General features: G+C 45.9%; 1 protein-coding gene across 1 annotated transcript in view; it reads left to right on the forward strand.

Annotated features, from left to right (window-relative positions):
* AGBL1 (AGBL carboxypeptidase 1) overlaps positions 1–26,405 on the forward strand; it is a 351,974-nt gene that overhangs the window by 50,830 nt on the left and 274,739 nt on the right. Inside the window, exons 13-16 of the mRNA XM_056866097.1 lie at positions 26–174; positions 7,476–7,563; positions 19,051–19,201; positions 23,478–23,631. Of these exons, the coding sequence (XP_056722075.1) occupies positions 26–174; positions 7,476–7,563; positions 19,051–19,201; positions 23,478–23,631 (542 nt within the window). The remainder of the gene's footprint in view (positions 1–25; positions 175–7,475; positions 7,564–19,050; positions 19,202–23,477; positions 23,632–26,405) is intronic.

The following is a 26,405-nucleotide window of genomic DNA, read 5'->3' on the forward strand; positions in this document are numbered from 1 at the left end:
TTGCTACTGCGGCGTTGTGTTCCAGGTTCGAGTACGACCTGATCCTCAACCCTGACGTCAACACCTCCCTGCACCAGCAGTGGTTCTACTTCGAGGTCAGCGCCATGAAGTCGGCCACTCCCTACCGCTTCAACATCATCAACTGCGAGAAACCCAACAGCCAGTTCAACTACGGTAAGAGCCCTGTTGTGGTAATGCAGAGATTTCCATCTGTGCACACAGTGAATGAGCCCCTGGCCAGTCATGTCTTCTGTAGCTGCTTGAGGGGGTTCCAATATCAATCAATCAATTAATCACTCAAATTTTATTTTGATACAATATCAACTCTGAATAAAAATCAAAGTTAGGTTAAAATAATAAAATGTTGATGGTTCTGGGAAGGATGATTTGAAGAAGAGGAAGAAAGATCTTCTATGGGGAAAGGTTTTCAATCAGCCGTTTATGAATCCCACAAGACCGGAGGCAAAATTTGGCTACTTGAGTGGTTCTCTCCTGAGAGGAGTCTGCTAAGATACTTGATTCCGTCTTCCTTCCTGCTTCCTTACCCAGTGAAGATGACGGACAATAGATTCAGGACAGACAAGAGGACGGACAATTTTCACTACTCGTGTTCACTCAACGAGTAGTGAAAATTGTGTAATTCACTGTGAGTGGTGATAGGAGAATTTTTCCTTTCTCCCTTGTCTCGGTCCTTATGTCTATGGATTCTCTGTCTGCCTACTCACCAAAGCTCAGCCCAGAGAATTTGATAGGAAAGACAGACCTTTCACACACACTACTCCCAAACATCACATTAAACATATACCAGTGAAACATGCAGGTTTATTGTGCTTACAAGAAAATATAAAGCAAGGAAAAGAAGAACAATACTTTGGTAAATATATAAGACAGAAAGTCACAGACCCACACACAATTGACACACTAACAGACAATTATCAGAGCGCTCTGAGGTCATTCCAAAGAAAGACAGCGATGGTCTCTCTCTTAGGAAGGATGAAGGACTGGGCAACTGGACTAGCCTTTTATAAGTTGAGCCGTGAGAAAGGGGTCTCAAACGACCACCTCCTGTACAATACTTCAGGAGATGAGTTTTCACAAATCATGGCTTTATCTTGTTTGTTTTTTTGTTTTTTTCTGTTCCCAAATAAGTTACTTAGTTCAAAAGGGTCTCTGTCAACTGTCTGTTTGTTTGTTTTTTTTTTAATTATTTTTATTATTTTCTACAATTCAACTAAAATAAACATATCTCAACAATATATTCAGTTGTAACTGCTTGTAACAAAAAAAGTTCATTGCTATTACTGAGAATATGTTATCTATAATATTCTATGCTATCTACTATATGTGACTTCCCCGCATCTTCTTCAGTCACTAATTCTACTGGTTAACACTTTTGGATTTCAAATTAATTTCTAATCCTTATTTTCTCTCATACAGACTTGCTTTAAGCTATCTATACTACTTCTATAAGCAATTTCAAGTCCTACCTAGTTATAATATTATCATCATTGTCTCTATATAACATTCTATTATTCTAAATTAAAGGGATTAGATCAATACATAAACAAATTTTCCCATTAAAAATTCATCAAAGTAAATCCACCGTGGCTCCCTTACACCCCAAAAATAAGCATCATTTTAGCCATTATCTTGTTTTGGGAGGGGATCTGCCAGTCCTTCTTTATTTCCCAATCCCCACCCCCCGTTTTTCAATATAGTAGCTGCAATTCTGGCCTCTGAAGATGTAAAAGAAGATCCCGGTGATTGTATCCATTGGCTTCTTGTTAAAATTTCCAGCATCTTCTTGGTAAAATCCTTCATCATGTCTCCCTCCATCGCTGGCTGCCAGGAAGTGTTTTCTTGGGATAATAATGCTCCTCCTGTCAGCAGTGACTCAGACAAGTAAATTGTAGAGGTATTGAGTTCTTTCATGTTGCTCTCTCTCCTTGCCAGCTGGTCACTTGCAGCTACCTCTTTAAAATCTTGGGTCTTCATATTGTGGATCTCCTCAATAATTGTGTCCAGTTTTCCATTAATTGATTTAAATAGGATATTCATCACCTCAGCTAGTTGAAATGCTTGATGTGAGAGCGCTTGTTGTTTTTCGAAGACTAAATCTTGTTGCACTGCAAACATGTCCATTTGTTTGAGTAACCTCTTGTTTGACATATCTGCTTGTATTCTTATATAGAAGCAGGCTTTGTAATTTTCAAGATATCCTCAATTATGCTTCAAAGCAGCACAGATAAAGAAAAGAAAGTAGACAGGAAACTGCAGTATCATAGACCCTGCGTCGTCTCCTCTCGGTGGTTAAGTAGTAGGAACGATTTGATGGTTACACCGGGGAGATTCACTTCAAGTCTTCCAATCTGCCCTGTCTTTTCGATGGTAACAAAGCCCTTCTTGTTATCTTCCGGTCTTAAGAGGCGACGTGGCTGGACATTGAATCAAAGAAGCCGGAAGTGGGGGGGGAAGGTTCTCGTCTCCCTCCCTCCCCTCAAAGCATTTAATTGGTAGTTGTAAAGTCATTCAGAAGTCCCTTTTATTGCGTCTACTCACTGATCAAGTTGATAAGGTCTTAGTCAGTTCATTTAATGGCATTTGTTTATTTTAAAAGTCTCGTTACGCTGGGCAGGGAGTCGCCGGTTTTCGTAGGTGTTTTTATCGTCATTCAGGTCTTCTCAATCAAGATAAAGGCAAAAAGTGTCTTTTTACTCACTCTGACTTCCAAAGGTGAGGCTTCTTGTTCTTTTCATAGATTATTTGATGTTAATGTATAGAGGAGGTCAAAGCCTATAATCCAAAGAGTCGTCCGTGGCAATGGTAGCCCCTATGCCGGCGGGGACAACTTCCAACTCAACGGGAGGCTTAAAAAAGCTCTCTCGGAGAATATGGGAGTCCAAACCGCTCTTGAAGGCTGCAGGGGAATTTCCTGCTTCCCGATCCACTATTTAGGACCGAGTTGGAGTGCTTTTTGCACTCCAAATCTAAACGACTCTTGGTGTTTCCTGGGAGCCCCCAGGAAACAATGGCGCTCGGACCAAACGCTCTACAGGAAGTCCTCAACTGTCTGTTTGTGAAGCCTGTGTACCTAAGCAAATTCCCCCAATCTAACAGATAGCTTGTTACTGGCCTAAATGGCCTTCTTCCCCCTAAAACATAATCGCAAGCAACTAGTGTGCTTTGTTTTAATCAGCTCCTACCAAATGCTATCTCCAGTGCCCTTTAAGGCAGAGGTCAGTCACAGGCTTCTTAAGCTATAGATTGTAATATAAAAATGGTTCTTCTTAACCCAAATCATTCTTTATAAAATTCTCACCACAAGTGGATGTTGTGAAGGCCACAAGGAGAGATATGTGTAAAAGAGGGTTAGAGTTGTGGAGGGTAGGTCTGTCAATGGCTTCTAGCCAAGGTGACTAAAAGGATGCCTCCACAATGTGAGGAAGTAAACCTCTGAATACCATTGCTAGGAGGCAGCATCAAGAGAAGGGCTTCGCGTCGACACCCTGATGGTTGGCCATCCAAGACCTCTGGTTGGCCACTTTGCGACTGAGGATGAGTGACTCAGGATCATAGATTCATAGAGTTGGAAGGGGCCACACAGGCCATCTAGTCCAACCCCCTGTTCAATGCAGGCTCTTCCTAATTTCTTCATAAATTTATTATCTTTTAGGAAAAAATGGGGAGGGGCAGTGGCTCAGTGGTAGAGCATCTGCTTGGCATGCAGAAGTCCCAGGTTCAATCCCCAGCATCTCCAGTTAAAGGGACCAGGCAAGTAGGTGATGTGAAAGACCTCAGCCTGAGGCCCTGAAAAGCAGCTGCCGGTCTGAGTAGACAATACTGACTTTGATAGAACAAGGTTCTGATTCAGTATAAGGCAGCTTCATGTATTCAGCCTAGAGCATCCCTGAGATGTGTTCATCCAGTCGCTGCTTGAAGACTGCCAGAGAGGGGGAGCGCACCATCTCCCTAGGTAGATGATTCCACTGTTGAACTACTCTCACTGTAAAATAAATAAATAAATTCCCAACCGGTACTGTTCCACCCTTAATTTATACCCATTATTGCGAGACCTATTATTATTGCGACTCATACCTAGCAAGCATGGTTTCAGACTCAAGTCTCTCATGTTCCACCCCAACATTCTCTCCACTTCATGAGTAGGGAGGTTTTGACTCAGGGTGGCATTCATTCTGGTGACTCTACCAGCTCCATGCTGAAGTGGTACAGTCCTAGAAGTGTCTGATTCTCGTAGGCATGTCAATTTCTGCTACAGTAAGCGGTCTGCATGCGGTGGCAACCTGTGGATCATCTCCAACTTTTTTCATTGGGTGAAGCTGATCCTTGGGAAAACATTTCAGACTTATGTGTATGTAGCAGACGCGCCGATCGTGGCTGTGATAATACTTGCTGCATCTTAGATTTTCTTTCTCATGCTCTGGGTTTGTAGCAGATGCAGCAAATGACATTTGATATTTAGTTTAGATGTTTTGGGGTGAGGATGGGGGGAAAACTCTGGTCCGTTAACTCGTTATTGTGTGATTGCATACCATAATGAACAATATTGATGTGAGCCGACATGGTTGCCCTGTTCTAAAATGAAATAAAAGAGCCAAAGGAAATAACCATGATGCTAACTAAAGGAAGAAGAAGAGTTGGTTTTTATATGCCAACTTTCTCTACCACTTAAGGGAGAATCAAACCGGCTTACAATCACCTTCCCTCCCCCTCCCCAAAACAGACACCCTGTGAGATAGGTGCGGCTGAGAGAGCTCTAAGAGAGCTGTGACTAGCCCAGGGTCACCCAGCTGGCTTCGTGTGCAGGAGTGAGGAAACCAAACGGTTTCACCAGATTAGTGTCCGCCGCTCATGTGGAGGAGTGGGGAATCAAACCCGGTTCTCCAGATTAGAGTCCACTGCTCCAAACCACCATTCTTAACCACTACACCATGCTGGACACACCTGAAATACAGTAGGAACCAATCAGTTACGGTAAGACTACCAGCGTTACTCAAATAGTCAACTGGCTGGCCTCTACGGGGAAAATGAAAGGTGAACTGTAGGGCTAACCACAGACAAAATAGGGGTGTCTACATCCCTGGTTATGCAGCGAAAAATAACTTCATTGATTAACCAGAAGGAAAGAAAATCCTCAAAAGCTAAATGAGCATTGAGCCCGCTCCAGGAGAGATGGAAGATTGAGAGTAAATAGTAAAGGGAAAAGGGAAAGTGAGAGAGAAAATAATGTCTCTCAGGTCCCTGAGAGTATACAGAATCCAGGAAAGGGAGATTTGGGGTGGGGGTGGGGGCTGGGATTTCCAAACTGGCCCCTCTTGATTCTGTTTGGACCCCCAGATTGAATATTAATCAGTCACCTCGATTGGCATACTTTTAATGATTGTTGGTGGAAGCTCTGCGTTTCTACAGCAATCTTCTGTTGCATCCGATACTTTGATATGGGCAGGAAAATGGGGGAAGTGTTTTCTATAGCATGATCAATGTGAATGGTGCATTATATATGACAAGAGGTCCCTGCCTCATGGAGGATGTACTCTAAATTCTAAATCAAGGGAGTGGAGGAATAAGGGTGGGGGGATGCAGACTTTTAATACTGGAAAGGTTATGCATGCTTCCCCAGGCTATCCTCCTAGAGGGTGTAGGAGATTAGTTCTGGAAAAAAAATGTCATGACTTCATCTTTCTGATTTGTATGCCTGGCTGCTCCTTCTCTGTCCCTGTTCCTTTAGAATTCTCCTTTGTAATTTTCTGGTGTGGCAAGATCAGCTCGGTTCCCCACCAAACTTCGTCTTTGGCCCAACGTATGATATATGACGTTTGGAAATCAGTGGACAAATTTTTCCATCTTTTGTATGGAGTAAACTCCAACCCCCAACCCCCAAATTGAGACCAGAACCATAAATAGGGTTGCTGTCCTCCAGGTGGTAACTGGAGTTCTCCCGCTATTACAACTAAAGTCCAAGCGATAGAGATCAGTTCGCCTGGAGAAAATGGCCACTTCGGAAGGTGGACTTTATGGCATTTTACCCCACAGAAGTCCCTCCCCTCTAGGGCTGCCAGGACCCCCCTCCAGATCAGCAGGTGGTTTTATGGGCCAGGGCTGGGGCAGCGCACGCGATGACAGCGCTTCTGGTTTTACTTCCAGAAGTGCCGCATCGCCATGGCAGATTTAACACTCAAACCCCCTCTGCCACTCTGGAGCAACTAGACAGATTGGCGGGCAATTGCCTGCCAATGCCACCCATCTGGCAACCCTACTCCCCTCCCCAAACCCTGCCCTTCTCAGGCCCTACTCCCAAAATCCCCAGGTATTTCCCAACCTGGAGTTGACAATCCTAACCATAAAAGGCAAGAGAGCATTAACCACCCCCCAGTCTTGTTGATTTCCCAACCCTTTTTTGTTAAAAATCAAAAACTAAGGCAACAACCTCCTACCTATTTGTTTTAATCAAAGTGAAGCAGAGAACCAGCAGCAGCATTGGGAGGACAAGGGTGAAGACAGATGTAATGTAAAACTGGAGTTCGCTGTCTGCTTCCTCCTCTTTTCCCAGCCACCGGTGGGGGATGAGTGGTGGTACTGGTGATTTTTACCAGCTACGGAAGAGGTGGCAGCCCTAGCCTCCCTTTATGCTTTAGGTGGGCAGTCCACTAGAAAAAAATAAAAAACGGTGCACTATCTCTTCATTTGTCCTCTGATTCAAGCAAAAGGAAAGGAGAACCAGCCCTCCTGGTGACATGACAAAGCAGGCCAGCCAATCATTTTTTAAATTTATTTTTAAATTATTTTTCTATACTAATTAGACAAAGTATTCAACAATCAATATAGGTAAATATCAGAGTATAAATTCTAATAAACAATTGTTGAAAATACATACATATATAGATAAAAAAATAAAATATAAAGACTTCCCCTACACCTCCCTCAATCTTGTCATTTATTTGTAATCTCCTTTGTTTAAGATTCTAATCCTAATATTGTTACAAACGTTTATAAGATATATATTTTTTGTTTATTTAACATTACTCATAATCTAAGTATTTACTATTTCATTTATCTATATTCAAATAAAGAAAAAGAAAAGAAAAAGAAAAAAGAAAGAAGAGCAGAAATAAAAAGCACTATTTGTATAATAAAAGATGGATTAGATAATAAGTATCATTTTTAACTTCCTTTGAGAATGAATATCGTTATAATTCCTCCATTTCTCTCACATATCTAATAAGTATCAGTTATGTTAATGCCATTATGAAGCAGGCCAGCAGTGCACAGCCGGCTATCTGCTGCAGACTCCCAGCATGCATGCTCGGTGCTCCCCCCACCCCGGAGAAGAAGCAGCGTTTTTGGACCGATCACACCTTCAGAGGATGACTGCTGCTCTGTGCACGTTACACCTGTCTTTGCTTTTTAAAAGTATTTGATATTTTTAGGTAACACGGCTGTTGTGTTGTTTTGTGTAGGCATGCAGCCGGTCATGTATTCAGTGAAGGAAGCTCTCCAGGGCAGGCCTCACTGGATTCGGGTGGGCTATGATCTCTGTTATTACAAGTAAGTGTACCCCCCCTCCCACTTCCCAGAGTGTGTTTGAGCTTTCTGTCCCCTTCCTCCATCCCCCCTTCCATCATCGTTACCCCATTAACTTTCATCTGCTAGAACTGCCGATATCACACGCACACGCAAGTACCCTGATTTGCACAGCCTGGGAAACCGCGGGGGATTTACTGCAAGTCCGTCCTTTTTATACTTTTCAGAACATTTTAAATACTTTGCAAATGTCATCATCTTCAGCTTCATGACAGCCCCGCTATTATATTTGTTGGATTAGCATCCTTGCCTTTCTCCTGTTAAAAGGAGGAGAATCTCATCAACTGGTCTTGAGGAAAGGTTGAGAGAGAAGAAAACGGTAGATCCGAAAGTAGATTGGATACTTGCAATTTACAAAGAAGGACCTGGCGATTGTTAGATAACTGAAGCTGATGGTCTTTCTTTTGCAATTCCTGAACTAAGAGCAGGGACAGACACATATTTTGTTGCTAGATGGTCATTAGTAGTCCATGAAGAATGAAGCACCTCAAACACCCATCAACTGAAGAGGTTGCCTGCTGTGTCTCTGGGTGACCCAGCATTGGCTGTACCTCTTTTTGAGCTGCCTCCACCGAGAGTGGTTCATTCCACTTCCCATCTGTGATTGGATCCTAACATAATGCAATGACCTGCCCTTGGAGGAAGCTGCATATCGCATCTCTGCATGAACTCCTATTCATGGTCAGAACAGTAATGCGTGCAGAGGTACACCATGCAGGCGGTTCTAAGGACAGCTAATTGTACTTGCTCTAGGAGGAATTTTTTTCCAGGTGTGAATGTGAAGCTTGCCTCTGATTTTGATTATGTTTTTAAAAATCATGCCTTGGCTTGGAGAACTTTGGGAAGTCATTTGCAAACACTGAATTTGGTGTGCAGGGATCTATAGAACAATACAATGGGGTACAAGTTTTTTTTAAAAAACAACACTTGAACAGAACTCCCTGAGCTGCGACACACATTAAGTCTGCAATCCTAAAGACCCCTTCCTGGGAGAAATCCCCATTGAATAAAATGGGACTTGGAGAAGGGCCGTAGCTCAGTGGTAGAGCAACTGTTTGGCATGCAGAAGGTCCCAGGTTCAATCCCCGGCATCTCCAGTTAAAGGGACCAGGCAAGTAGGTGATGTGAAAGACCTCAGCCTGAGGCCCTGGAGAGCTGCTGTCCATCTGAGTAGACAATACTGACTTTGATGGACCAAGAGTCTGATTCAGTATGAGGCAGCTTCATGTGTGTTCATGTGTGCCATAGCAGGAGGCTTGGCAACCCTATTGTACCAGTCTGAGGGCCAAACTACATGTTACTCATTGTGGGGAAGGGCCGTGGCTCAGTGGTAGAGCATCTGCTTGGCATGCAGAAGGTCCCAGGTTCAATCCCCGGCATCTCCAGTTGAAGGAATTGGGCAAATAGGTGATGTGAAAGACCCCTGCCTGAGACCCTAGAGAGCCACTGCTGGTCTGAGTAGACAATACTGACTTTGATGGACTAGGGGTCCGATTCAGTATAAGGCAGCTTCATGCGTTCATGTGACTTGCCTCTGCGTAGAGTTGCTCAGGATTTCTCCCTAGCAGCGCGATCCCAAGAACGATTCCACTGACTAAAATGGGATTTACTTCTCAGTAGACCTGCCCAGGATCTCCGAGCAGTGCAATCCCGAGAACACTTTTCCTGGGAGGGTTTTCACCGGAAACCGCATCGTCCCCGTCCCCTTTCCCGCCCCCTTTCCTCCCGTTAGCGACAGAGCTGACTCTTTTTTTTGGTGCGTGGCTCCTCCACATCCGCCTCCTCGCGGCGTGAACCGCTTGCCGAGGGCTGGCAGACTCTGGCTCAAGCAGATGCGAGAGAGGCAAGGCTTATGGGCCGACGGCGGCCATAATGGCCCCTAATGTCATTAACAAGGCAGTTATTGTGCGGTGATTAAATAGCAGCTGACTAGTGCGAATAAACTGTGGAAGTGCAATTAAGTGCTTCATCATAATCTGGAGAGGGATAGGTTGCAGATGATAGGATAGGGTTTTCTTATCCCCCCCGCCCAAATATAATATAATGTGCTGGATTTTATGTTAATATGCGTTGGACAAGATATCTTTCTCATCTCCATCCTCTGCTTCTGATCTGTCCATAAATCTGCATAGAATTAGTTGCCCTGATGTCTGCCTGTTTCGTCTGCTGGCTTGTCCCCAACCTGGTTCACAGCTTTCTTTGGATAATTGGAGTGCCGTGCCTCAAAAAGCATATGTGATCTTAGAACGCCTCACCTGTCATGCAAACGATTGAGGGGTGAAAGCTCACAAGCCCAGTCCTGAAAAACCGCTTGCAATATTGCAGGTGTCCCTGTTGAACATTGTCCGCGCGTTCAGCTGGCCACTTGTGATTGGGGTTGCCAGCTCCGAGCTGGGAAATACCTGGAGATTTTGGGGGGTGGGGCCTGAGAAGGGCGGGGTTTGGAGAGGGGAGGGACTTCAATGCCATAGAGTCCAATTGCCAAAGCAGCCATTTTCTCCCAGTTAACTGATCCCTATCGGCTGGAGATCAGTTGTAATAGCAGGAGACCTCCAGCCGCCACCTGGAGAGTTGCAACCCTAAGTGGGCTGGATGAGGCCTTCCCCATGGTCAGTGCAAGACTTCCTAGCAACAGTGTTCCCCTCCTTCTCTTTTCTCATTCTCCCATGTCACAAAGGACATCCAGCGGCCAGCGGGCAAACGAAAAGGAAGAAGGGGAAGAACTGCCTCTGGAGTGATCCCGGCAGAATTTCAACTGCTGACCTAGAAATGGAAAGTTCAGCACCAGATTGCTAAGCCCTTGAGCCGACCGTATTGGGCTCAAACGGAAAGTTCAGCACCCGATTGCTAAGCCCTTGAGCCGACCGTATTGGGCTCCACAACAGCTCGGGTGGGGTAGGGGGGTTGAGACATTGAACTGGAAATGAACTGTGGAACGCGGTGCACCCGTGTGTCGTCGGGGACCTGGCGTGTCGCCGCGGTTCCTTAAAATAATCAGCCGGAGAAGAACATTATTGCCCTGCGTGTAATAAACGTAAGTTGCCAAGACAGCGAGCGATGAATTAGATTGCTTTATCGGGGGCTGCCGCTGCAGCAGTGGCTTTCTTTCCACGCAAGCATCTAACCGGCGCTTTGCGGGGAGGCAATAAAATAGACCCCCGGCATCCGCGAGCCCCCCTTTTGACAGAAGCATTTCTAATCGCCTCCATAACATAAAAATCTCTCTCGTGAGAGGGGTGGGAAGAAAGGCACGGCAGCGGAGCTGAGGGCCGCCCCATTTATCTTCGTGATCGAGGCACCCCTGCCTCCCTCCCCAGAACGGTGGACGCGAGCAGAGATCAGACAGCATGGGCTACAAAACTCTTCTACGTTTCTCCTCCCACTGTCCTTCGGCCCATAGCAGCCACTCCCAAATGGCATCCCTAGGGATGGGAAAGTCTAGTGCGCCGTGGCAAACGTGCACTGTTGTGTCTCTGCGTGAGTCACTGACCCATCCTTCCAATGATTTTCTGAAGGGGGCAGGGTAATCCTGCCGACTCTCTGGGCGTGACGGGACCGCTCTGTCACTTCTGGAGATGCGACCGAAGAGGCGGAAGGTTGCATCTCTATGTGAGTCACCGCTTGCCTCCCTCCACAGAACGATGACTCACTCAGGAACACAAAGAGTGGGCAGATAATTCTCACATTTATCTAATTAATTAGTTCGCTTCCCTGGAATCTATTTCCAGCGCAGGGTTTCCTCCTTTCTCTGTCCATGATCACACAATTGCATGGTGAATCAGAAAACTGCGAACTGGAAGACTTTTTCCCTGATGGAGAAGCCACAGTTAGCAGGGAAGAGTTTTACAGTGCAATCCTCTGCAGAGTTAACCCTAATCTCAGTCCACTCAAATCAACAGACTGACACTGGAGCAAGCGTGCATAAGATCATGCTGTTTAGTTCGGGACAAGTGATGTTCCAGTCCTTGCAAGTAACGTGCTGGAAAAGCAAAGGCGCGGTGCCTGTTCTCCCTCGATCAACCACGCTTTCATATTGCTAATTTTTTCTCAATTTACAATCGCTGGTTGGCACAGTTAGCAACGTTCCTTCTCACCGAGGCAACCAGCTGGTAGCTGCTGTCAGTACATGCTCAAACTAACTGGAGGGCTGGGAATTGAAATATCCTTGACCTCCTGAATCAGTTCAGAGGTTGCAAAAACTACAGTTCTCATCAGCCCTGCTAAGAAGCTATCCTTGAGATGAGTAATTTACAGAGAAGATAAGTCCCAGACAGGCCCTGTCCTTTAAGGGGAGGACTGTGGCTGAGCGGTAGAGCATCCACTTTGCACGCCGAAGATCCCAGGTTCAATCCCCAGCATCTCGTGTTAAAAGGACCATGGAGTACAGGATGTAACTCAAGGTAAAGCAGGTTCATGTGTGTCCATGTATTAAGGGCGGGAACGTGACTCTGCAGAACAGCCTCTGCTTGGAATGCAGGTGGTCCCTGGTTCAATCCCCACAATCTCTAGCCAAAAAGGATCAGGGACTGGATGGTATGAAAGGACCTCAGTTTGGATCAGGAATTAGATGAACCCCCCCCCCCCCAGATGATGATGTTGAAGGACCTCTATCTGAGATCTAGGGGAGCTGCTGCCGGTCAGAGGAGACAATACTGACTTCGATGGACCAAGGATCTAACTTAATATAATAATATAACTTAATATATAATATAATCCAAAATCTCCAGGTATTTCCCAACCCGGAGCTGGTAACCCTAAGCCTACTTCTCCTCTGGCTTCCTGTGTTTGCTTTGAGAAGACAGGCTCCCCCCCCCCACTATTAGTGGGTCTTCAAGTGCATATGAATAAAGCAGCAAGATGCTGAAATAGAAAAATGGGCTGATCCAGTCTGTGCGTGAGTGGTGGGTACCAGTTTTGAAAGTTCTCAAAATGTAAAAAAAAATCCTTCCTTGCAAGCTGAAAACTAGTCTGCTAGGGAAAAAAAGATCTGGTACAGCCCTTGATTTCCTGCTTTGGCTTTCCGTTTGCATGGAGATTTTAATACTAGGGCAGGGCCATAAAAATTCCCCCCTTTACAGGAATAGGTACATTTGAAGCTGCTTTATACTGAATTAGATTATTAGTCTATCAAGGCCTGGACAGTCTACTCAGACTGGCAACGTCTCTTCAGGGCCTCAGATGGAGATATTTTGCATTACCTCATGCCTGACTCTTTTAACTGGGGATGCCGGGGATTGAACCTGGGGACCTTCTGCATGCAAAGCAGATGCTCTACCACTGAGCCACTGATTCTCCCTGCATGCTACCGTTATCCCTCAGAGGCTCCTTGCCAACCCCAAGTGCCCTCAGGATGGTCTGAGCAGGAGAACCATATTTGCTCCCTGGAGCTTCTTGGAGGGAAGTGTGAGATTAAAAATGCCCTAGAAAGACTGATCTATTGAAGATTCCCAAATCTGGGAATTCCCCCACCTTGTGACTGAGATTAAAATTTCGCCTCTGCCCAAAGATTCCACAAGTGTGAATATTCACCCTTTCGCTTTATTTAATTCTGTACCATTAATGCCTTGTTGATTCTTTTGCTGCATCCCTCCTCCCCAACTGTTGTTGCCTCCATTTCTTTACTTAATCACCCGTGTAGGGCAGCCGAGGACGAGCGAGGGCAATTTGAGGAAACAAGTAATTACATTTGCAGGGACACTGAGGGCTAATGATTTGAAAAAAAAGTAGTCACATGTGTAGGGCAGCTAAGGGCAAGTGAGGGCAATTTGAAGAAACAAGTAATTACATTTGCAGGGACACTGAGGGCAAATAAAGGCAATCTGGGGGAAAAGTACTCACATGTGTAGAGCAGCTAAGGGCAAGTGAGGGCAATTTGAAGAAACAAGTAATTATATGTGTAGAGCCACTGAGGGCAAATGAGGGCAATAAAAACAAGTAGTCACATGTGTAGGGCAGCTAAGGGCAAGCAAGGGCAATTTGAAGAAACAAGTAATTACTCGTGTAGCGCCACTGAGGGCAAATAAAGGCAATCTGGGGGAAAAGTACTCACATGTGTAGGGCAGCTAAGGGCAAGTGAGGGCAATTTGAAGAAACAAGTAATTATATGTGTAGAGCCACTGAGGGCAAAGGAGGGCAATAAGAACAAGTAGTCACATGTGTAGGGCAGCTAAGGGCAAGCAAGGGCAATTTGAAGAAACAAGTAATTACTCGTGTAGCACCACTGAGGGCAAATAAAGGCAATTTGGGGAAAAAGTACTCACATGTGTAGGGCAGCTAAGGGCAAGTGAGGGCAAATTGAAGAAACAAGTAAATGTTTTTATGATGAATGCCACCCCACCCCACATGACCCAATCACCCGCCAGTATTGCCTCCCAATGAAACATGAGCAGTTTGCTGGGACAGGAGGTAGAGGCCTAGGACAATTGTCCTGTTTCCTGTTTGTATCTTAATTCCCACCTTCTGCAATCTGCATGGCAGTTTGTTTAGCTATTTAGATTTATTTATTTTATTATATTTTTTTACCCCGCCCTTTCCTGACCAAACCCAGGCCCAGGGCGGCTAACAACACGGATAACTACAGTTTAAAATCAATGATTCGGGGGAACTATTTGATAACATTTGTAAAGCACTTTGAACATGAAGGAAAAACCCAGGGTGCCTGGTAACTGATGATGATAGCAACAGCAATAATTATGAAGGTTATTAATTAACTGGCGTTGCCAGCTGTGCTCAAGGCAATACAGAACATTTGAAGGAGAAATCGCTCGCTTTAGGGCTTGATGGTTATAAAGTGACTCAGAAGCACAGCAAATGAAGTCTGCATCCTAATGGCATCGCCGTTCAGATTAATAAACTGTTTTCCCAGCCACGGCCTTTGCCAAGAACAGAGAGGCCCTAAGAAGGAGAGGCTGAGTCTTGGGATTCAGCGTTGAATTCAGCGGGACTTTTAATCATAGGGCCATGCTGTCAATTACAGGGCAGTCCTAAGTGGAGTTGCACCCTTCTGCCAACCTCCAGGTTAGGGTTGCCAAGTGCCCGGTGGTGGCGGGCAAACCCCCACCAATCCACCCCACTGCCTGCTGACCAGCTGAGGGTCAGGGCAAACGTGCATGTCACACCACGGCATGTCCCTTCCGGTTTACACCTGGAAGCGCCGCATCGCGAGGGGCCTTTTACCATTCAAACTGGGCCACGCATGCACTATCCCCTCAGTTCTGTCCCAAAATCCTCCCGCCAGAGGAGAGAGGGGACCTGGCAACTCTACTCCAGGTGGTGGCTGGAGATCCCCCACTATTACAACTGGTCAAAGCGATAGAGATCAGCTTCCCTAGAGAAAGTGGCCGCTTTGGCCATTGGACTCTATGGCATTTAAGTCCCCTCCCCAAACCCCACCCCCTCAGGCTCCACCTCCAAAATCTCCAAGTATTTCCCAACCCGGAGCTGGCAACTCCATTGTCCGCTGAAGTCAGCGGGCTTAGAAGGGTGTTATTGAAGATCGTGTACAGAAAAGAGTGAGGATTATCAGCTCAATTTGCACCTGGGAGAAGTAAAATTGAGATGAGGAGTTTTATACTGAAAGAGCAGGGATGAGCTTTTCCATATCACCTCTAGTTTGTAGACAAGATCCTGCTTCATCGGATACACAGAGGTCTATATTACTTCTGTAGCCTTAAAAAAAAACTAGCAGTGCATGCCTAAGCAGAGTTACTTAAGAACATAAGAAAAGCCCTGCTGGATCAGACCAAGGCCCATTGAGTCCAGCAGTCTGTTCACACAGTGGCCAACCAGGTGCCTCTAGGAAGCTCACAAGACGACTGCAGCAGCTTTGTCCCGTCTGTGTTCCACAGCACCTAATATAATAGGCATGCTCCTCTGATACTATAGAGAATAAGTGTGCATCATGACTAGTATCCATTTTGACTAGTAGCCATTGATAGCCCTGTCCTCCATAAGAACATAAGGAAAGCCCTGCTGGATCAGACCAAGGCCCATCAAGTCCAGCAGTCTTTTCACACAGTAGCCAACCAGGTGCCTCTAGGAAGGTCACAAACAAGACAACTGCAGCTGCTTTGTCCCGTCTGTGTTCCACAGCACCTAATATATTAGGCATGCTCCTCTGATACTAGAGAGAATAGGTGTGCATCATAACTAGTATCCATTTTGACTAGTAGCCATTGATAGCCCTGTCCTCCATAAGAAAAGCCTTGCTGGATCAGACCAAGGCCCATCAAGTCCAGCAGTCTGTTCAGACCGTGGCCAACCAGGGGCCTCTAGGAAGCCCACAAACAAGACGACTGCAGCAGCATTGTCCTGCCTGTGTTCCACAGAACCTAATATATTAGGCATGCTCCTCTGATACAAGAGAGAATAGGTGTGTATCATGATTACACCCTTCTAAACCCAAGGGCAATCCTATCCAGAGTTACTCCCATGTAAGCCCACTAAAATCAATCGGGTCTCTATAGGACTGCACCAAGAGGGACTAATCCGATTTCTGTCTAAAAATGTGAGCCAGCGATTGACAACAAAGAGTGGGTAGAGAAGCCTTTCTTAAAATCAATCCAGGAGCACCAAATCCTTATTCCAGATTGCCTGGGGATCTGCATTTCAAGGCACGCGTTCTAAATAACAGATGTGACACCAGATTTCTTCCTGATACTGCATGTTCAGTGTAACCAAAAAGCTGGCAACTCCCAAGACACATCCCTTTGTATACCGTAGTTATTTTTAACATTGCATCTGTTCGATAACACAGCCCATCTACACACTATCTGCAATGAGGTGATAGACTGGGGAAGCAGGTATGTGGTGTTATATATATATTTAAAAGGTAAAGGTCCCCTGTGCAAGCACCGGGTCATTCCTGACCCATGGAGTGATGTCACATCCCGACGTTTCCTAGGCAGACTTTGTTTACGGGGTGGTTTGCCAGTGCCTTCCCCAGCCATCTTCCCTCTACCCCCAGCGAGCTGGGTACTCATTTTACCGACCTCGGAAGGATGGGAGGCTGAGTCAACCTTGAGCCGGCTACCTGAAACCGACTTCCGTCAGGATCGGACTCAGGTCGTGAGCAGAGCTTGGACTGCAGCACTGCAGCTTGCCACTCTGCGCCACGGGGCTCCTTATATATATATATTACCACAATGCAAAAGAGAGAGAGAGAGACCCTATAGATTTAGGATTACTATAATATAACATATTTAGCTAAGGTTGTCACTGTTTAAAGCACTTTACATTCATTCTTTTGACTGCATGTTTAATTTCATTTTTTTTTTGCTGCTCAGTAATGAGGGAGGCATCTGCGCATGTGCCAGATGATAACATGTGACTATAGTGTTCTCAGGACTAGCTCCTGGTCTTCTAGGACGTGAGAAACGACTCCCAGGTTAAAGGTCATGACTTCCAGGGATCCTTTTTGGGGTTTTTGCCCGCATTTTCATCCGCCTTCATTCAGATGAGCAGTAAGAAGACACAAATGGCTGTTCTGTATCACTCGCAAACAAAGAGATGATTACTTCTGCGGGATTTGACGAGAATAATTATCTTCCAGCTTTACCCCCCTGAATAAATAAATAAAAAAGACCCGCCAGGGAAATAAAGGGGGTTGTGTAAATTCCAGCAGCTGAAATTGCATCTTTTGGTTGCTCTCTGTATTTTGCATTTTAATGTAATGCTGATGACAACATTTGTCAAGGGGTGTGTGTGCAGATTTGCCACGCGGCCCTTCATAGCAGGATGGTTCAGCAACAGCATAATTGGTGCTAGGTGGGGAAAATTATTGTCTGAAATGTACGTCTGGGTGCAATTTGCCAAGAGATGGTCTCTCTGAAAATGAGGGAATTGGCTCTTCATGTCAGCCGAGGGGAAATCTCTCTCTCCCCCTCTTCATCAGCCTTGAAGCTGACTCTTTAAAAAATGCATTGCTGAAAGAGCATATGGGGGCAGAGGAAGGAAAGCCAGGTGAAAACCGTTTTTTCTCTGGAAGATGAAGGCCTGGAAGGCGAACCTGAGGCTACTTTATACTGTCTATAGCAGGGGTGGGGAACTTCAGGCCCGCGGGCCGTTTAAGGCCCGCAAAATCATTTGGTCTGGCCCTTCGTGGGTCCTGGCAGATCTCTAGCTCAGAAGGATCTAAGACTGGCGATCCGCCCCCTCCCGTGGACAGGAATAGCCTCTGTTCAAGGCAGATGTGAATTTGTTTTGCTGAAAAAAGGAACCTTTCCCCCCCTTGCAGAAGAGTCGTTAGCTACGGAGCTGCTAGGACCGCCCAAGAAACTGTATTAACCCTTTCTCACCGGTTGGATGTCTGCCTGCTTGCCCGCGCCGGGGGGAGGGTAATCTGGGGCATCTGCCTGCTTAGGGCGTGGGCGGGTAATTTTAAATTAATAATTTTGTATGGCCTGCGAATAATGTTATAAATATCCAAATGGCCCTTGGCGGAAAAAAGGTTCCCCACCCCGGTCTATAGGGCTGGAGATTTTGGGGGGCGATCCTGGGGAGGGCGGGGTTTGGAGAGGGGAGGGACTTCAATACCATAAAGTCCAATTGTAATAGCAGGAGATGTCCAGCTAGTACCTGGAGATTGGCAACCTTATTTATCCTGTCTCTAGGGTTGCCAGCTCTAGGTGAGGAAATACCTGGAGATTTTGGGGAGGGGAGAGATTTCAGCAGGGCACAATACCATAGAGTCTACCCTCCAAAGCTCCCAATGCCTCCAGGGAAGTCAATCTCTGTCATTTGGAGATCAGTTATAATTCCGGGACACCTCCAGACCCCACCTGGATTTTGGCAACCCTAATTTAGGATGACACCTGAGTTTGCCAACCTTTACATTCCCTTCTCCTTGGACTCAGCAACAGTTTCTTTCCTGTTTGTCTTCTTCAACTATTTACTTTATTTTGCAAATGCAGTCTAGGGTTGCCAACCTCCAGGTACTAGCTGATGATCTCCTGCTGTCACAACTGATCTTCAGCCGATAGAGATCAGTTCACCTGGAGAAAATGGCCGCTTTGGCCATTGGACTCTATGGCATTGAAGTCTCACCCCTCTCCAAACCCCACCCTCCTCAGGCTCCTCCCCCAAAATCTCCAGATATTTCCCAACCTGGAGCTGGCAACCCTATGCCCAGTGGTAAAGCATCTGCTTGGCATGCAGAAGGTCCCAGGTTCAATCCCCGGCATCTCCAGTTAAAGGGACCGGGCAAGTAGGTGATGTGAAAGACCTCTGCCTGAGACCCTGGAGAGCCGCGTCTGTGTAGACAATACTGACTTTGATGGACCAAGGGTCTCATTCTGCATAAGGCAGCTTCATGTGTGTTCATGTGTAATAGTGTCAGAATTTCAAAAGCCGGGTTGGGCATCCTGATCTAACACATGTACGCTTTTCACTGTGGTTTTGAATGACAAGATCAACAAAAATCCAGGTGAACCTCTTTATCTCTTCTTCTGCCAGAAATCACTACCAGCGGTGTACGGCAGCTGCTGTAGCAGCAGGCACCAGTGGGAAACTGTGCTACACCCTCTCCTTCACCGTTGTGTTCCCCCATAAGGATGACGTCTGCTACTTGGCCTACCACTACCCTTATACCTACTCAGCCATGATGGTAAAACTGGTTTATTTTTATGAGTCTCTGCAAAGACTGGAAGCGAGCGGGTGCATGTATAATTTTTTTATAGTTCTTGGCACAGGCTCTGGATATTCCTATTGGTAAATTCATGCTTTCAAGATGTTAACTGTCCATCACCCACTTGGGGTGCTTCAAAGTTTCCCTCCAATAGGAATTCTCCCTGGCCATTCTTATCTGATTGGTCCATGTCATGGAACAGGACTGCATTTGTCAACATTTGAACATAGGAAAAGCCCTGCTGGATCAGACCAAGGCCCATCAAGTCCAGCAGTCTATTCACACAGTGGCCAACCAGGGGCCTCTAGGAAGCCCCCAAACAAGATGACTGCAGCAGCATTATCCTGCCTGTGTTCCACAGCACCTCATAGAATAGGCATGCTCCTCTGATCTTGGAGAGAATAGGTATGCATCATGACTGGTATCCATTTTGACTAGCAGCACATGTCCACTCCCCTCTTAAAACCTTTCAAGTTGGCAGCAACCACCACATCCTGGGACAGGTCCACAATTTAACTAGGCATTGTGTGAAGAAATTTGGCCCAGCGAGCGGTTTGAACATGTGTTATCACTGTGGAATCGCCACACATCTCATGTGTATTAAATACATGTCCAATAACATGAACAGCATGAGCAGACCCAAACAAGCAACGTTCATAGACGATGCTGTGGATGGATGTGGAATGGGATTTTTGATTCAGCAATGATTATGGAACAAGCATAGCAGGACTAGTGATCTTTTCAGATAGTATCATGCATACTTGGAGCCTAACAACTGGGCGCGCACACAATCTGCAATCCTCCCAATAAGCACAGTTGACATTTCATCTGAAATTGGCCCCAGGGGGGTCGGTGGGTATTTCCTGCTTAAAGTAAACACTATAGTGAACTGTGGCGCATGAAGCCAGAAATATATGTGGTCCTCATTTCAGACCAAATGGTGACCACATGTACCAGGAAGGTTAGGGGGAGCATGCCTTACTGTCATGTGTCTGAATGTGTGTGGGTTATGTGCCATCAAGTCACCTCCGACTCACTGCGACCCTATAAATCAATGTCCTCCAAAACATTCTATCCTTAACAGCCATGCTCAGGTCTTGCAAACTGAGGGCTGCGGCTTCCTTTATAGGGTCAATCCATCTCATGTTTCGTCTTCCTCTTTTCCTGCTGCCGACTTACGGTGACACCTTATGGAGTTTCAAGGCAAGAGACTAACCGGGGCTGTGGCTCAGTGGTAGATCATCTGCTTGGCATGCCGACGATCCCAGGTTCAATCCCTGGCATCTCCAGTTAAAGGGACTAGGCAAGTAGGTGATGTGGAAGACCTCTGCCTGAAACCCTGGAGAGCCGCTGCTGGTCTGAGGAGACAATACTGACTTTGATGGACCGAGGGTCTGATTCAGCATAAGGCAGCTTCATGTGTTCAGAGGTGATTTGCCATTGCCTGCCTCCGGGTTACAACCTTGGTATTCCTTGGAGGTCTCCCATTCAAATACTAACCAGGGCCGACCCTGCATAGGTTCCGAGATCTGACAAGATCAGGTTATACCATGCTGCCTTCCTTCCAAGGGGGTCCTCTTATACTTTAAATAATTGCAGGAATCTTCACAGGTGCATCTTTTCTCGGTTCTGCATGCAAAACTAACAGCTACAGCTGGTGAAATCCACTTCATCCCACTTTTACTCAGCAGTAGACTGAGCTGCTAGTCCCAGTTATTAAAATGCTGGCACCCAGCAGCCTGCATCTCCCTGAATAAAATGATTCATCTCTCTATTCACACTATCCTCTTTCAGCAGCGAATGTGACAGGAACCGGAGCCCCTTTTCATTCGGTTTGGTTTTGGGAAATCGCTGCACATGTTTTGCAAAAAAAAAAAGGGAGGGAGAGGTTTGAAGGATGCTGGTTGTTCCATAAGCTTAAGAAAAGAAGGTTGATGGCTTCTCAAGGGGTCACAGTCAAAACGACGGGTCGGTGCAGAATGTTCTCTAGTTTCTCTTCTAGTGGTGGATAGGCAGAAATAGACCCTGAAAAATAGCTTGCACGATGATTCATTTATCTTCTAAAACCTTGTTCCCTTTGGCTAATGCTTCTTTACCGAACACTGTGGCTAATCAGATTGGGTAAGGCAAGGGTTGCCAGGACCCTCTTCGCCACCGGCAGGAGGTTTTTGGGGCTGAGCCTGAGGAGGGTGGGGTTTGGGGAGGGGAGAGACTTCAATACCATAGAGTCCAATGGCCAAAGCGGCCATTTTATCCAGGGGAACGGATCTCTATTGGCTGGAGATCAGTTGCAATAGTTTGAGGTCTCCAGCCACCGCCTGGAGGTTGGCAACTCTAGACTGCATTTGCAAAACAAAGCAAACAGTTTGAAAGAAACAGGAAAGAAACTGTTGCCAAGTCCAAGGAGAAGGGAATGTAGATTAGCGAACACACATTTTCACCTATAATTAGGATGCCAACCTCCAGGTATCGGCTGGAGACATCCTGCTATTACACCTGATCTCCAGGTCATAGAGATCAGTTCCTCTGGAGAAAATGGCCACTTTGGCAATTGGACTCTATGGTATTGAAGTCCCTCCCCAAACCCCACCCTCCTCAGGCTCCGCCCCAAAAACCTCCCGCTGGTGGTGAAGAGGGACCTGGCAACCCTACCTATAATGCTGAGAAATAAATTTTAAAAGGGAGGTGTTTTCCCCCCATGCTGCAAAAAAATATCCCTGAAACCAATGCGTAATTTCGGCACAGCCATAGAAAAAAGTTTATAATAAATAGCATGTATATATATATATCCCTTGCATGAACTAAAATATGGAGAGTTACTCATTTCCTGCTGATAGCCAAGCCATGATTGCGGTGGACATTTTCTGGTGATGTTTTTGACCAGGTCAGAGAAAAGAAATCCGGACTTCCTGCCTTCTAACCTTTTGCCGTGGGAAAACGATTCCATTTGTGCAGACCGGGCTGATGAACAAAATCCAGCTCAGGCCTGTGCGTCATTAGGTTTTATTTTCCAGCATATGTCAGTGCAAAATATAGCGGGCTCTTCCCCCTCCCCCCCCTTTTCAGACCTGTAATGAATGCAAAGTGATTTAGCAACCCGAGGGCTCGATTACCTGTAGAATGCATTCGGAAAGATGATAAAAATCCCATATGGAAACAGTGACTTGGAAACACTGGTCACAATCTAATGTACATTTAATAACCGCAGGCATATTTATGACCGATCTATGCCCACGGAGGAGACCGCGACTAGGAACAGCATGCTGAAGCGGAGTTGCTTTGGGTAGAATGATATTTACTCCAGGAGGATACATTTGAAAACAAAAAAAAAGTATTTCTAGGTTCATGCTTCATGGTTGCCTGCAGAAGAACATATGAGTGTGAGATATGAGTGTTGCTGACTTTGGACTAAGGTTGCCAGGTCTTGGTTGAGAAACTCCTGGAGATTTGGGGATGGAGCCTGGGGAGGACAGGGACCTCAGTGGGTTACAATGCCACAAAGTCTACCCTCCAAAGCATCAATTTCCTCCAGGGAGCTGATCTCTGTAGTCTAGAGATGAGGTGTAATTCCAGGGGATCCCACCTGGAGGCTGGCATCCCAACTTTGGACTGAAAAAATTCTGGGACCTGGGCAACTGTGAAGCTTACCAGACTCCGTCAGGAGCAGAATGAATCACCCGAGTTTCCTTTCTGCTCCTGTGACTAGTGCAGTAGGCTGATCCTTGGCTTGGGTTCCAGTTAGCCAAACTTCACATCGGATAGGGTTGCCAACCTCCAGGTACTAACTAGAGATCTCCTGCTATTATAACTGATCTACAGCTGATAGAGATCAGTTCACCTGGACAAAATTGGACTCTATGACATTGAAGTCCCTCACCTCCCCAAACCCCACCCGCCTCAGGCTCTGCTGATAAAACCTCCCGCTGGTGGCCCAAGAGGGACCTGGCAACCCTAACAAGGGGCCTGGAGGTCTCCCGGAATTACAACTGATCTCCAGATGACATAGATCAGTTCCCCTGGAAAAAAATGTCTGCTTTGGAGGGTGGGGTTTTGGGGAGGAACTTCAATGCCATGGAGTCCAATTGCCAAAGCGGCCATTTTCTCCAGGGGAAATGATCTCTATTGGCTGGAGATCAGATGAAATAACATGAGATCTCCAGCTAGTACCTGGAATTGGGAAACCTCCCGCCGGTGGCGAAGAGGAACCTGGCAACCCTAATTACAACTGATCTCCCCCCCCCACTTTCTTTCTCAGTCTCACCTGGACATTCTGGAACAAAACCGGAACCCAAAGAAAATCTTCTTTCGGAAGCAGACCCTGTGCCATTCCCTGGGAGGAAACCCTTGCCCTCTGCTAACCATCACAGCCATGCCAGTGTCGGAAAGCTGCTATGACCTGGAGAAATTTCGTAAGTCGGCAGCGCCTTCAGAACTTGTTAATTTATTGAAGTTGGCTTCTTGCTTTGGTGAATAGGCTCCATGTGAATGACAGTGACTGATTGATTGACTCTACGTGCCAACCAAAAATTGCTCCCAAAGCTGCTTATCATACAAACATAATAATAATAATAATAATAATAATAATAATAATAATAATAATAATAATAATTTGTTGCAGTTACTGACCAGAAAATATCACATTTCATTTCTGTGCTATATTTCCCAAAACCTAAAACTGAAATGCATGCGTTTTTGTATTAATCCCCAATGACAATAACACAGGAGGAGGTTGAAGATTCAAAGCAGTTGTTTATTAGGCCCCAATATACAAACCGGGTGGAAACTGCCCAGATGCGCAGGACAGCTTGCACACCTGAACAAAGGATTGCAAGAACCTTTATCACTTCTGGTCAGGGGCGTTACAATTGCGTACATTCAATGCACATTGGGTGTCTACTCCCATATCTTATTAGAATAGCCTATAGATATTGCCTGAGGCTGTCTTTAAGGAAGCACTTGGTCTTGTGATCCACATTCCTAACAGTGAAGGTAAGACACTGTTTTTCTCTACTGGGGAAAGCCCGTACCAGGCAAGTATGTAATCTGTTGGCTTCTTATAGTTGTGGATGCCAACGTTCCCAAAGTTTCCATGTGTTTGTCAGAATATATGTTTTTCCCATAAATAAAGTTTATAGGCACTTCAAAACCTTGCATTTCAATAATTGCTAACAGGGTTATTAAAAAAAAACCCACAGTAAATTTCAGGTTTGGGTTTATTGGGCCCGATTTTTTCGGTAAACCTGGAATAAGTCGAATACCCATACCAGTAAATATTGGTATTCGGCTTATTACCGGGTTTACCAAAAAAATTGGGTCAATTATAGTCTATGGGGATTTTTTCCTAAGCTCCTGTGGGGGCATTTTTGGAGGTAGAGTCCCCAAATTTGCAGTGTGGTTGCAAGGGACTCTCCTTATATGGTCAACGAAGTTTGGTGAACTTTGGGACAGTGGGCCCAATTGTATGGGCTCGCAAGGGGGTCACCCCCATCCTTCAGGCATTTGCAAGCCGAGCTGTCCATCAGTTTTGAGGTTCAGAAGTTCAGTGTTGCTGAGGACTGGTGGAAAGAGCTGATTGGCAGGCTCCCTTCATATCTGGGGTGCATAGTATGATGTCCATGCAAATTAGCTTCACATTCTGTGAACATTCCTTTATTGTGGTCATCAAAACTCTGATTTCAATAGAGTCCAATTGCCAAAGTGGGTGACCAGGCGGGTAGGGTTGCCAGATCTTGGTTGGGAAACTCCTGGAGATTTGGGGATGAAGCCTGGAGAGGATAGGGACCTTAATGGGGTACAATGCCACAGAGTCCACCCTCCAAAGCAGCCATTTTCTCCAGGGGAACTGATCTCTATGGTCTGGAGATGAGACGTAGTTCTGGGGGATCCCCGGGTCTCACCTGGAGGCTGGCATTCCTACTTCGTAGAGACACTTTACTGAAAAGGAAATAATGCCCCCACCTCTTTCTCTTCACTGTTGTTTATAAATTGTTCCAATTAAATGTAGGAGTCCTGACTGCTCCCAGGTTTTACAATGGTCTCTACTCCCTAAAACGAGCACCATCTATTTTATTACTTTGTTCTATGATCTGTCGGGATTGTTAAATTGCTTTATTTTAATTGTGATTTTATAATATTTTATGGGATTTTATTGTACTAGCATTGTTGTTAGCCGCCCTGTGCCCGGCCTTGGCTGGGGATTGAAGGCAGGTTAAAAATCTAAACAAACAAACAAATAAAATAGAAGTGATCAGTAGCCAGTAATCCACACATGAGCCATGTGCAGATTGATTCCAGCGTGCTCCAGCAATTGCCCAGGGTGGTTCTGTGTATCTTTATGACTTTTTGGGCCAGTTTCTCACAAAGGGCGTGCAACAAATGGTGTTTGGGCTGCCGGAACGTTATGGATTATTAATTGACATGTCAATCCCCTGTCATGTTGAGTTGCATGCAACTGTGCGAAAAGGTCTCTCTTGTATTCTTGTCTGAACTTTGACATCCTTTGGCTCTGAATTCCAGCAGGTTGCTGACCCTGGTCATAGCTTTTCTGCACAGTTCCAGTACCGAATCTTTACTTCTATTTTATTGAACTTTTATTTCATGGAGTTTAGGAAAAAGAAAAAGAGTTGGTTTTTATATGCTGACTTTCTCTACCACTTAAGTAAGAATCAAACCGGCTTGCAATCGCCTTCTCTCCCCCTCCCCACAACAGACACCCTGTGAGGTAGGTGGGGCTGAGAGAATGTGACTAGCCCAAGGTCACCCAGCTGGCTGCATGATGTGGAGTGGGGAACCAACCCGGTTCATTGGATTAACCTTCGCCACTCATGTGGAGGAGTGGGGACTCAAACCTGGTTCTCCAGGTTAGAGTCCATTGCTCCAAACTGCTGCTCTTAACCACTACACCACGCTGGCTCTCTTAATTCAGCCCTGTGACCAGAAATGGGTTGCAGGCTGGTTGCGGCAGGGACAGATGTCTGTTAAGTGACATCTGCATGTTTGTGAAGGAGCCACTTGCTCCGGGCTCGAGCACCGGGAATGATAATCACAGTATTCTTGTGAGGTTGCAATCCATTTGATTTATTGGATGACTTGGCAGGAAGAGAATGTGCCATGTTTTCTGCTCCGGGAATGCCTCAGGGCGAGGCTGAATAATCATGTACGTATTATTTCATTTAAGCGGCTT

Source organism: Euleptes europaea, chromosome 20 (genome assembly GCF_029931775.1).
Source record: "Euleptes europaea isolate rEulEur1 chromosome 20, rEulEur1.hap1, whole genome shotgun sequence".
NCBI classification, from domain to species: Eukaryota; Metazoa; Chordata; class Lepidosauria; order Squamata; family Sphaerodactylidae; genus Euleptes; species Euleptes europaea.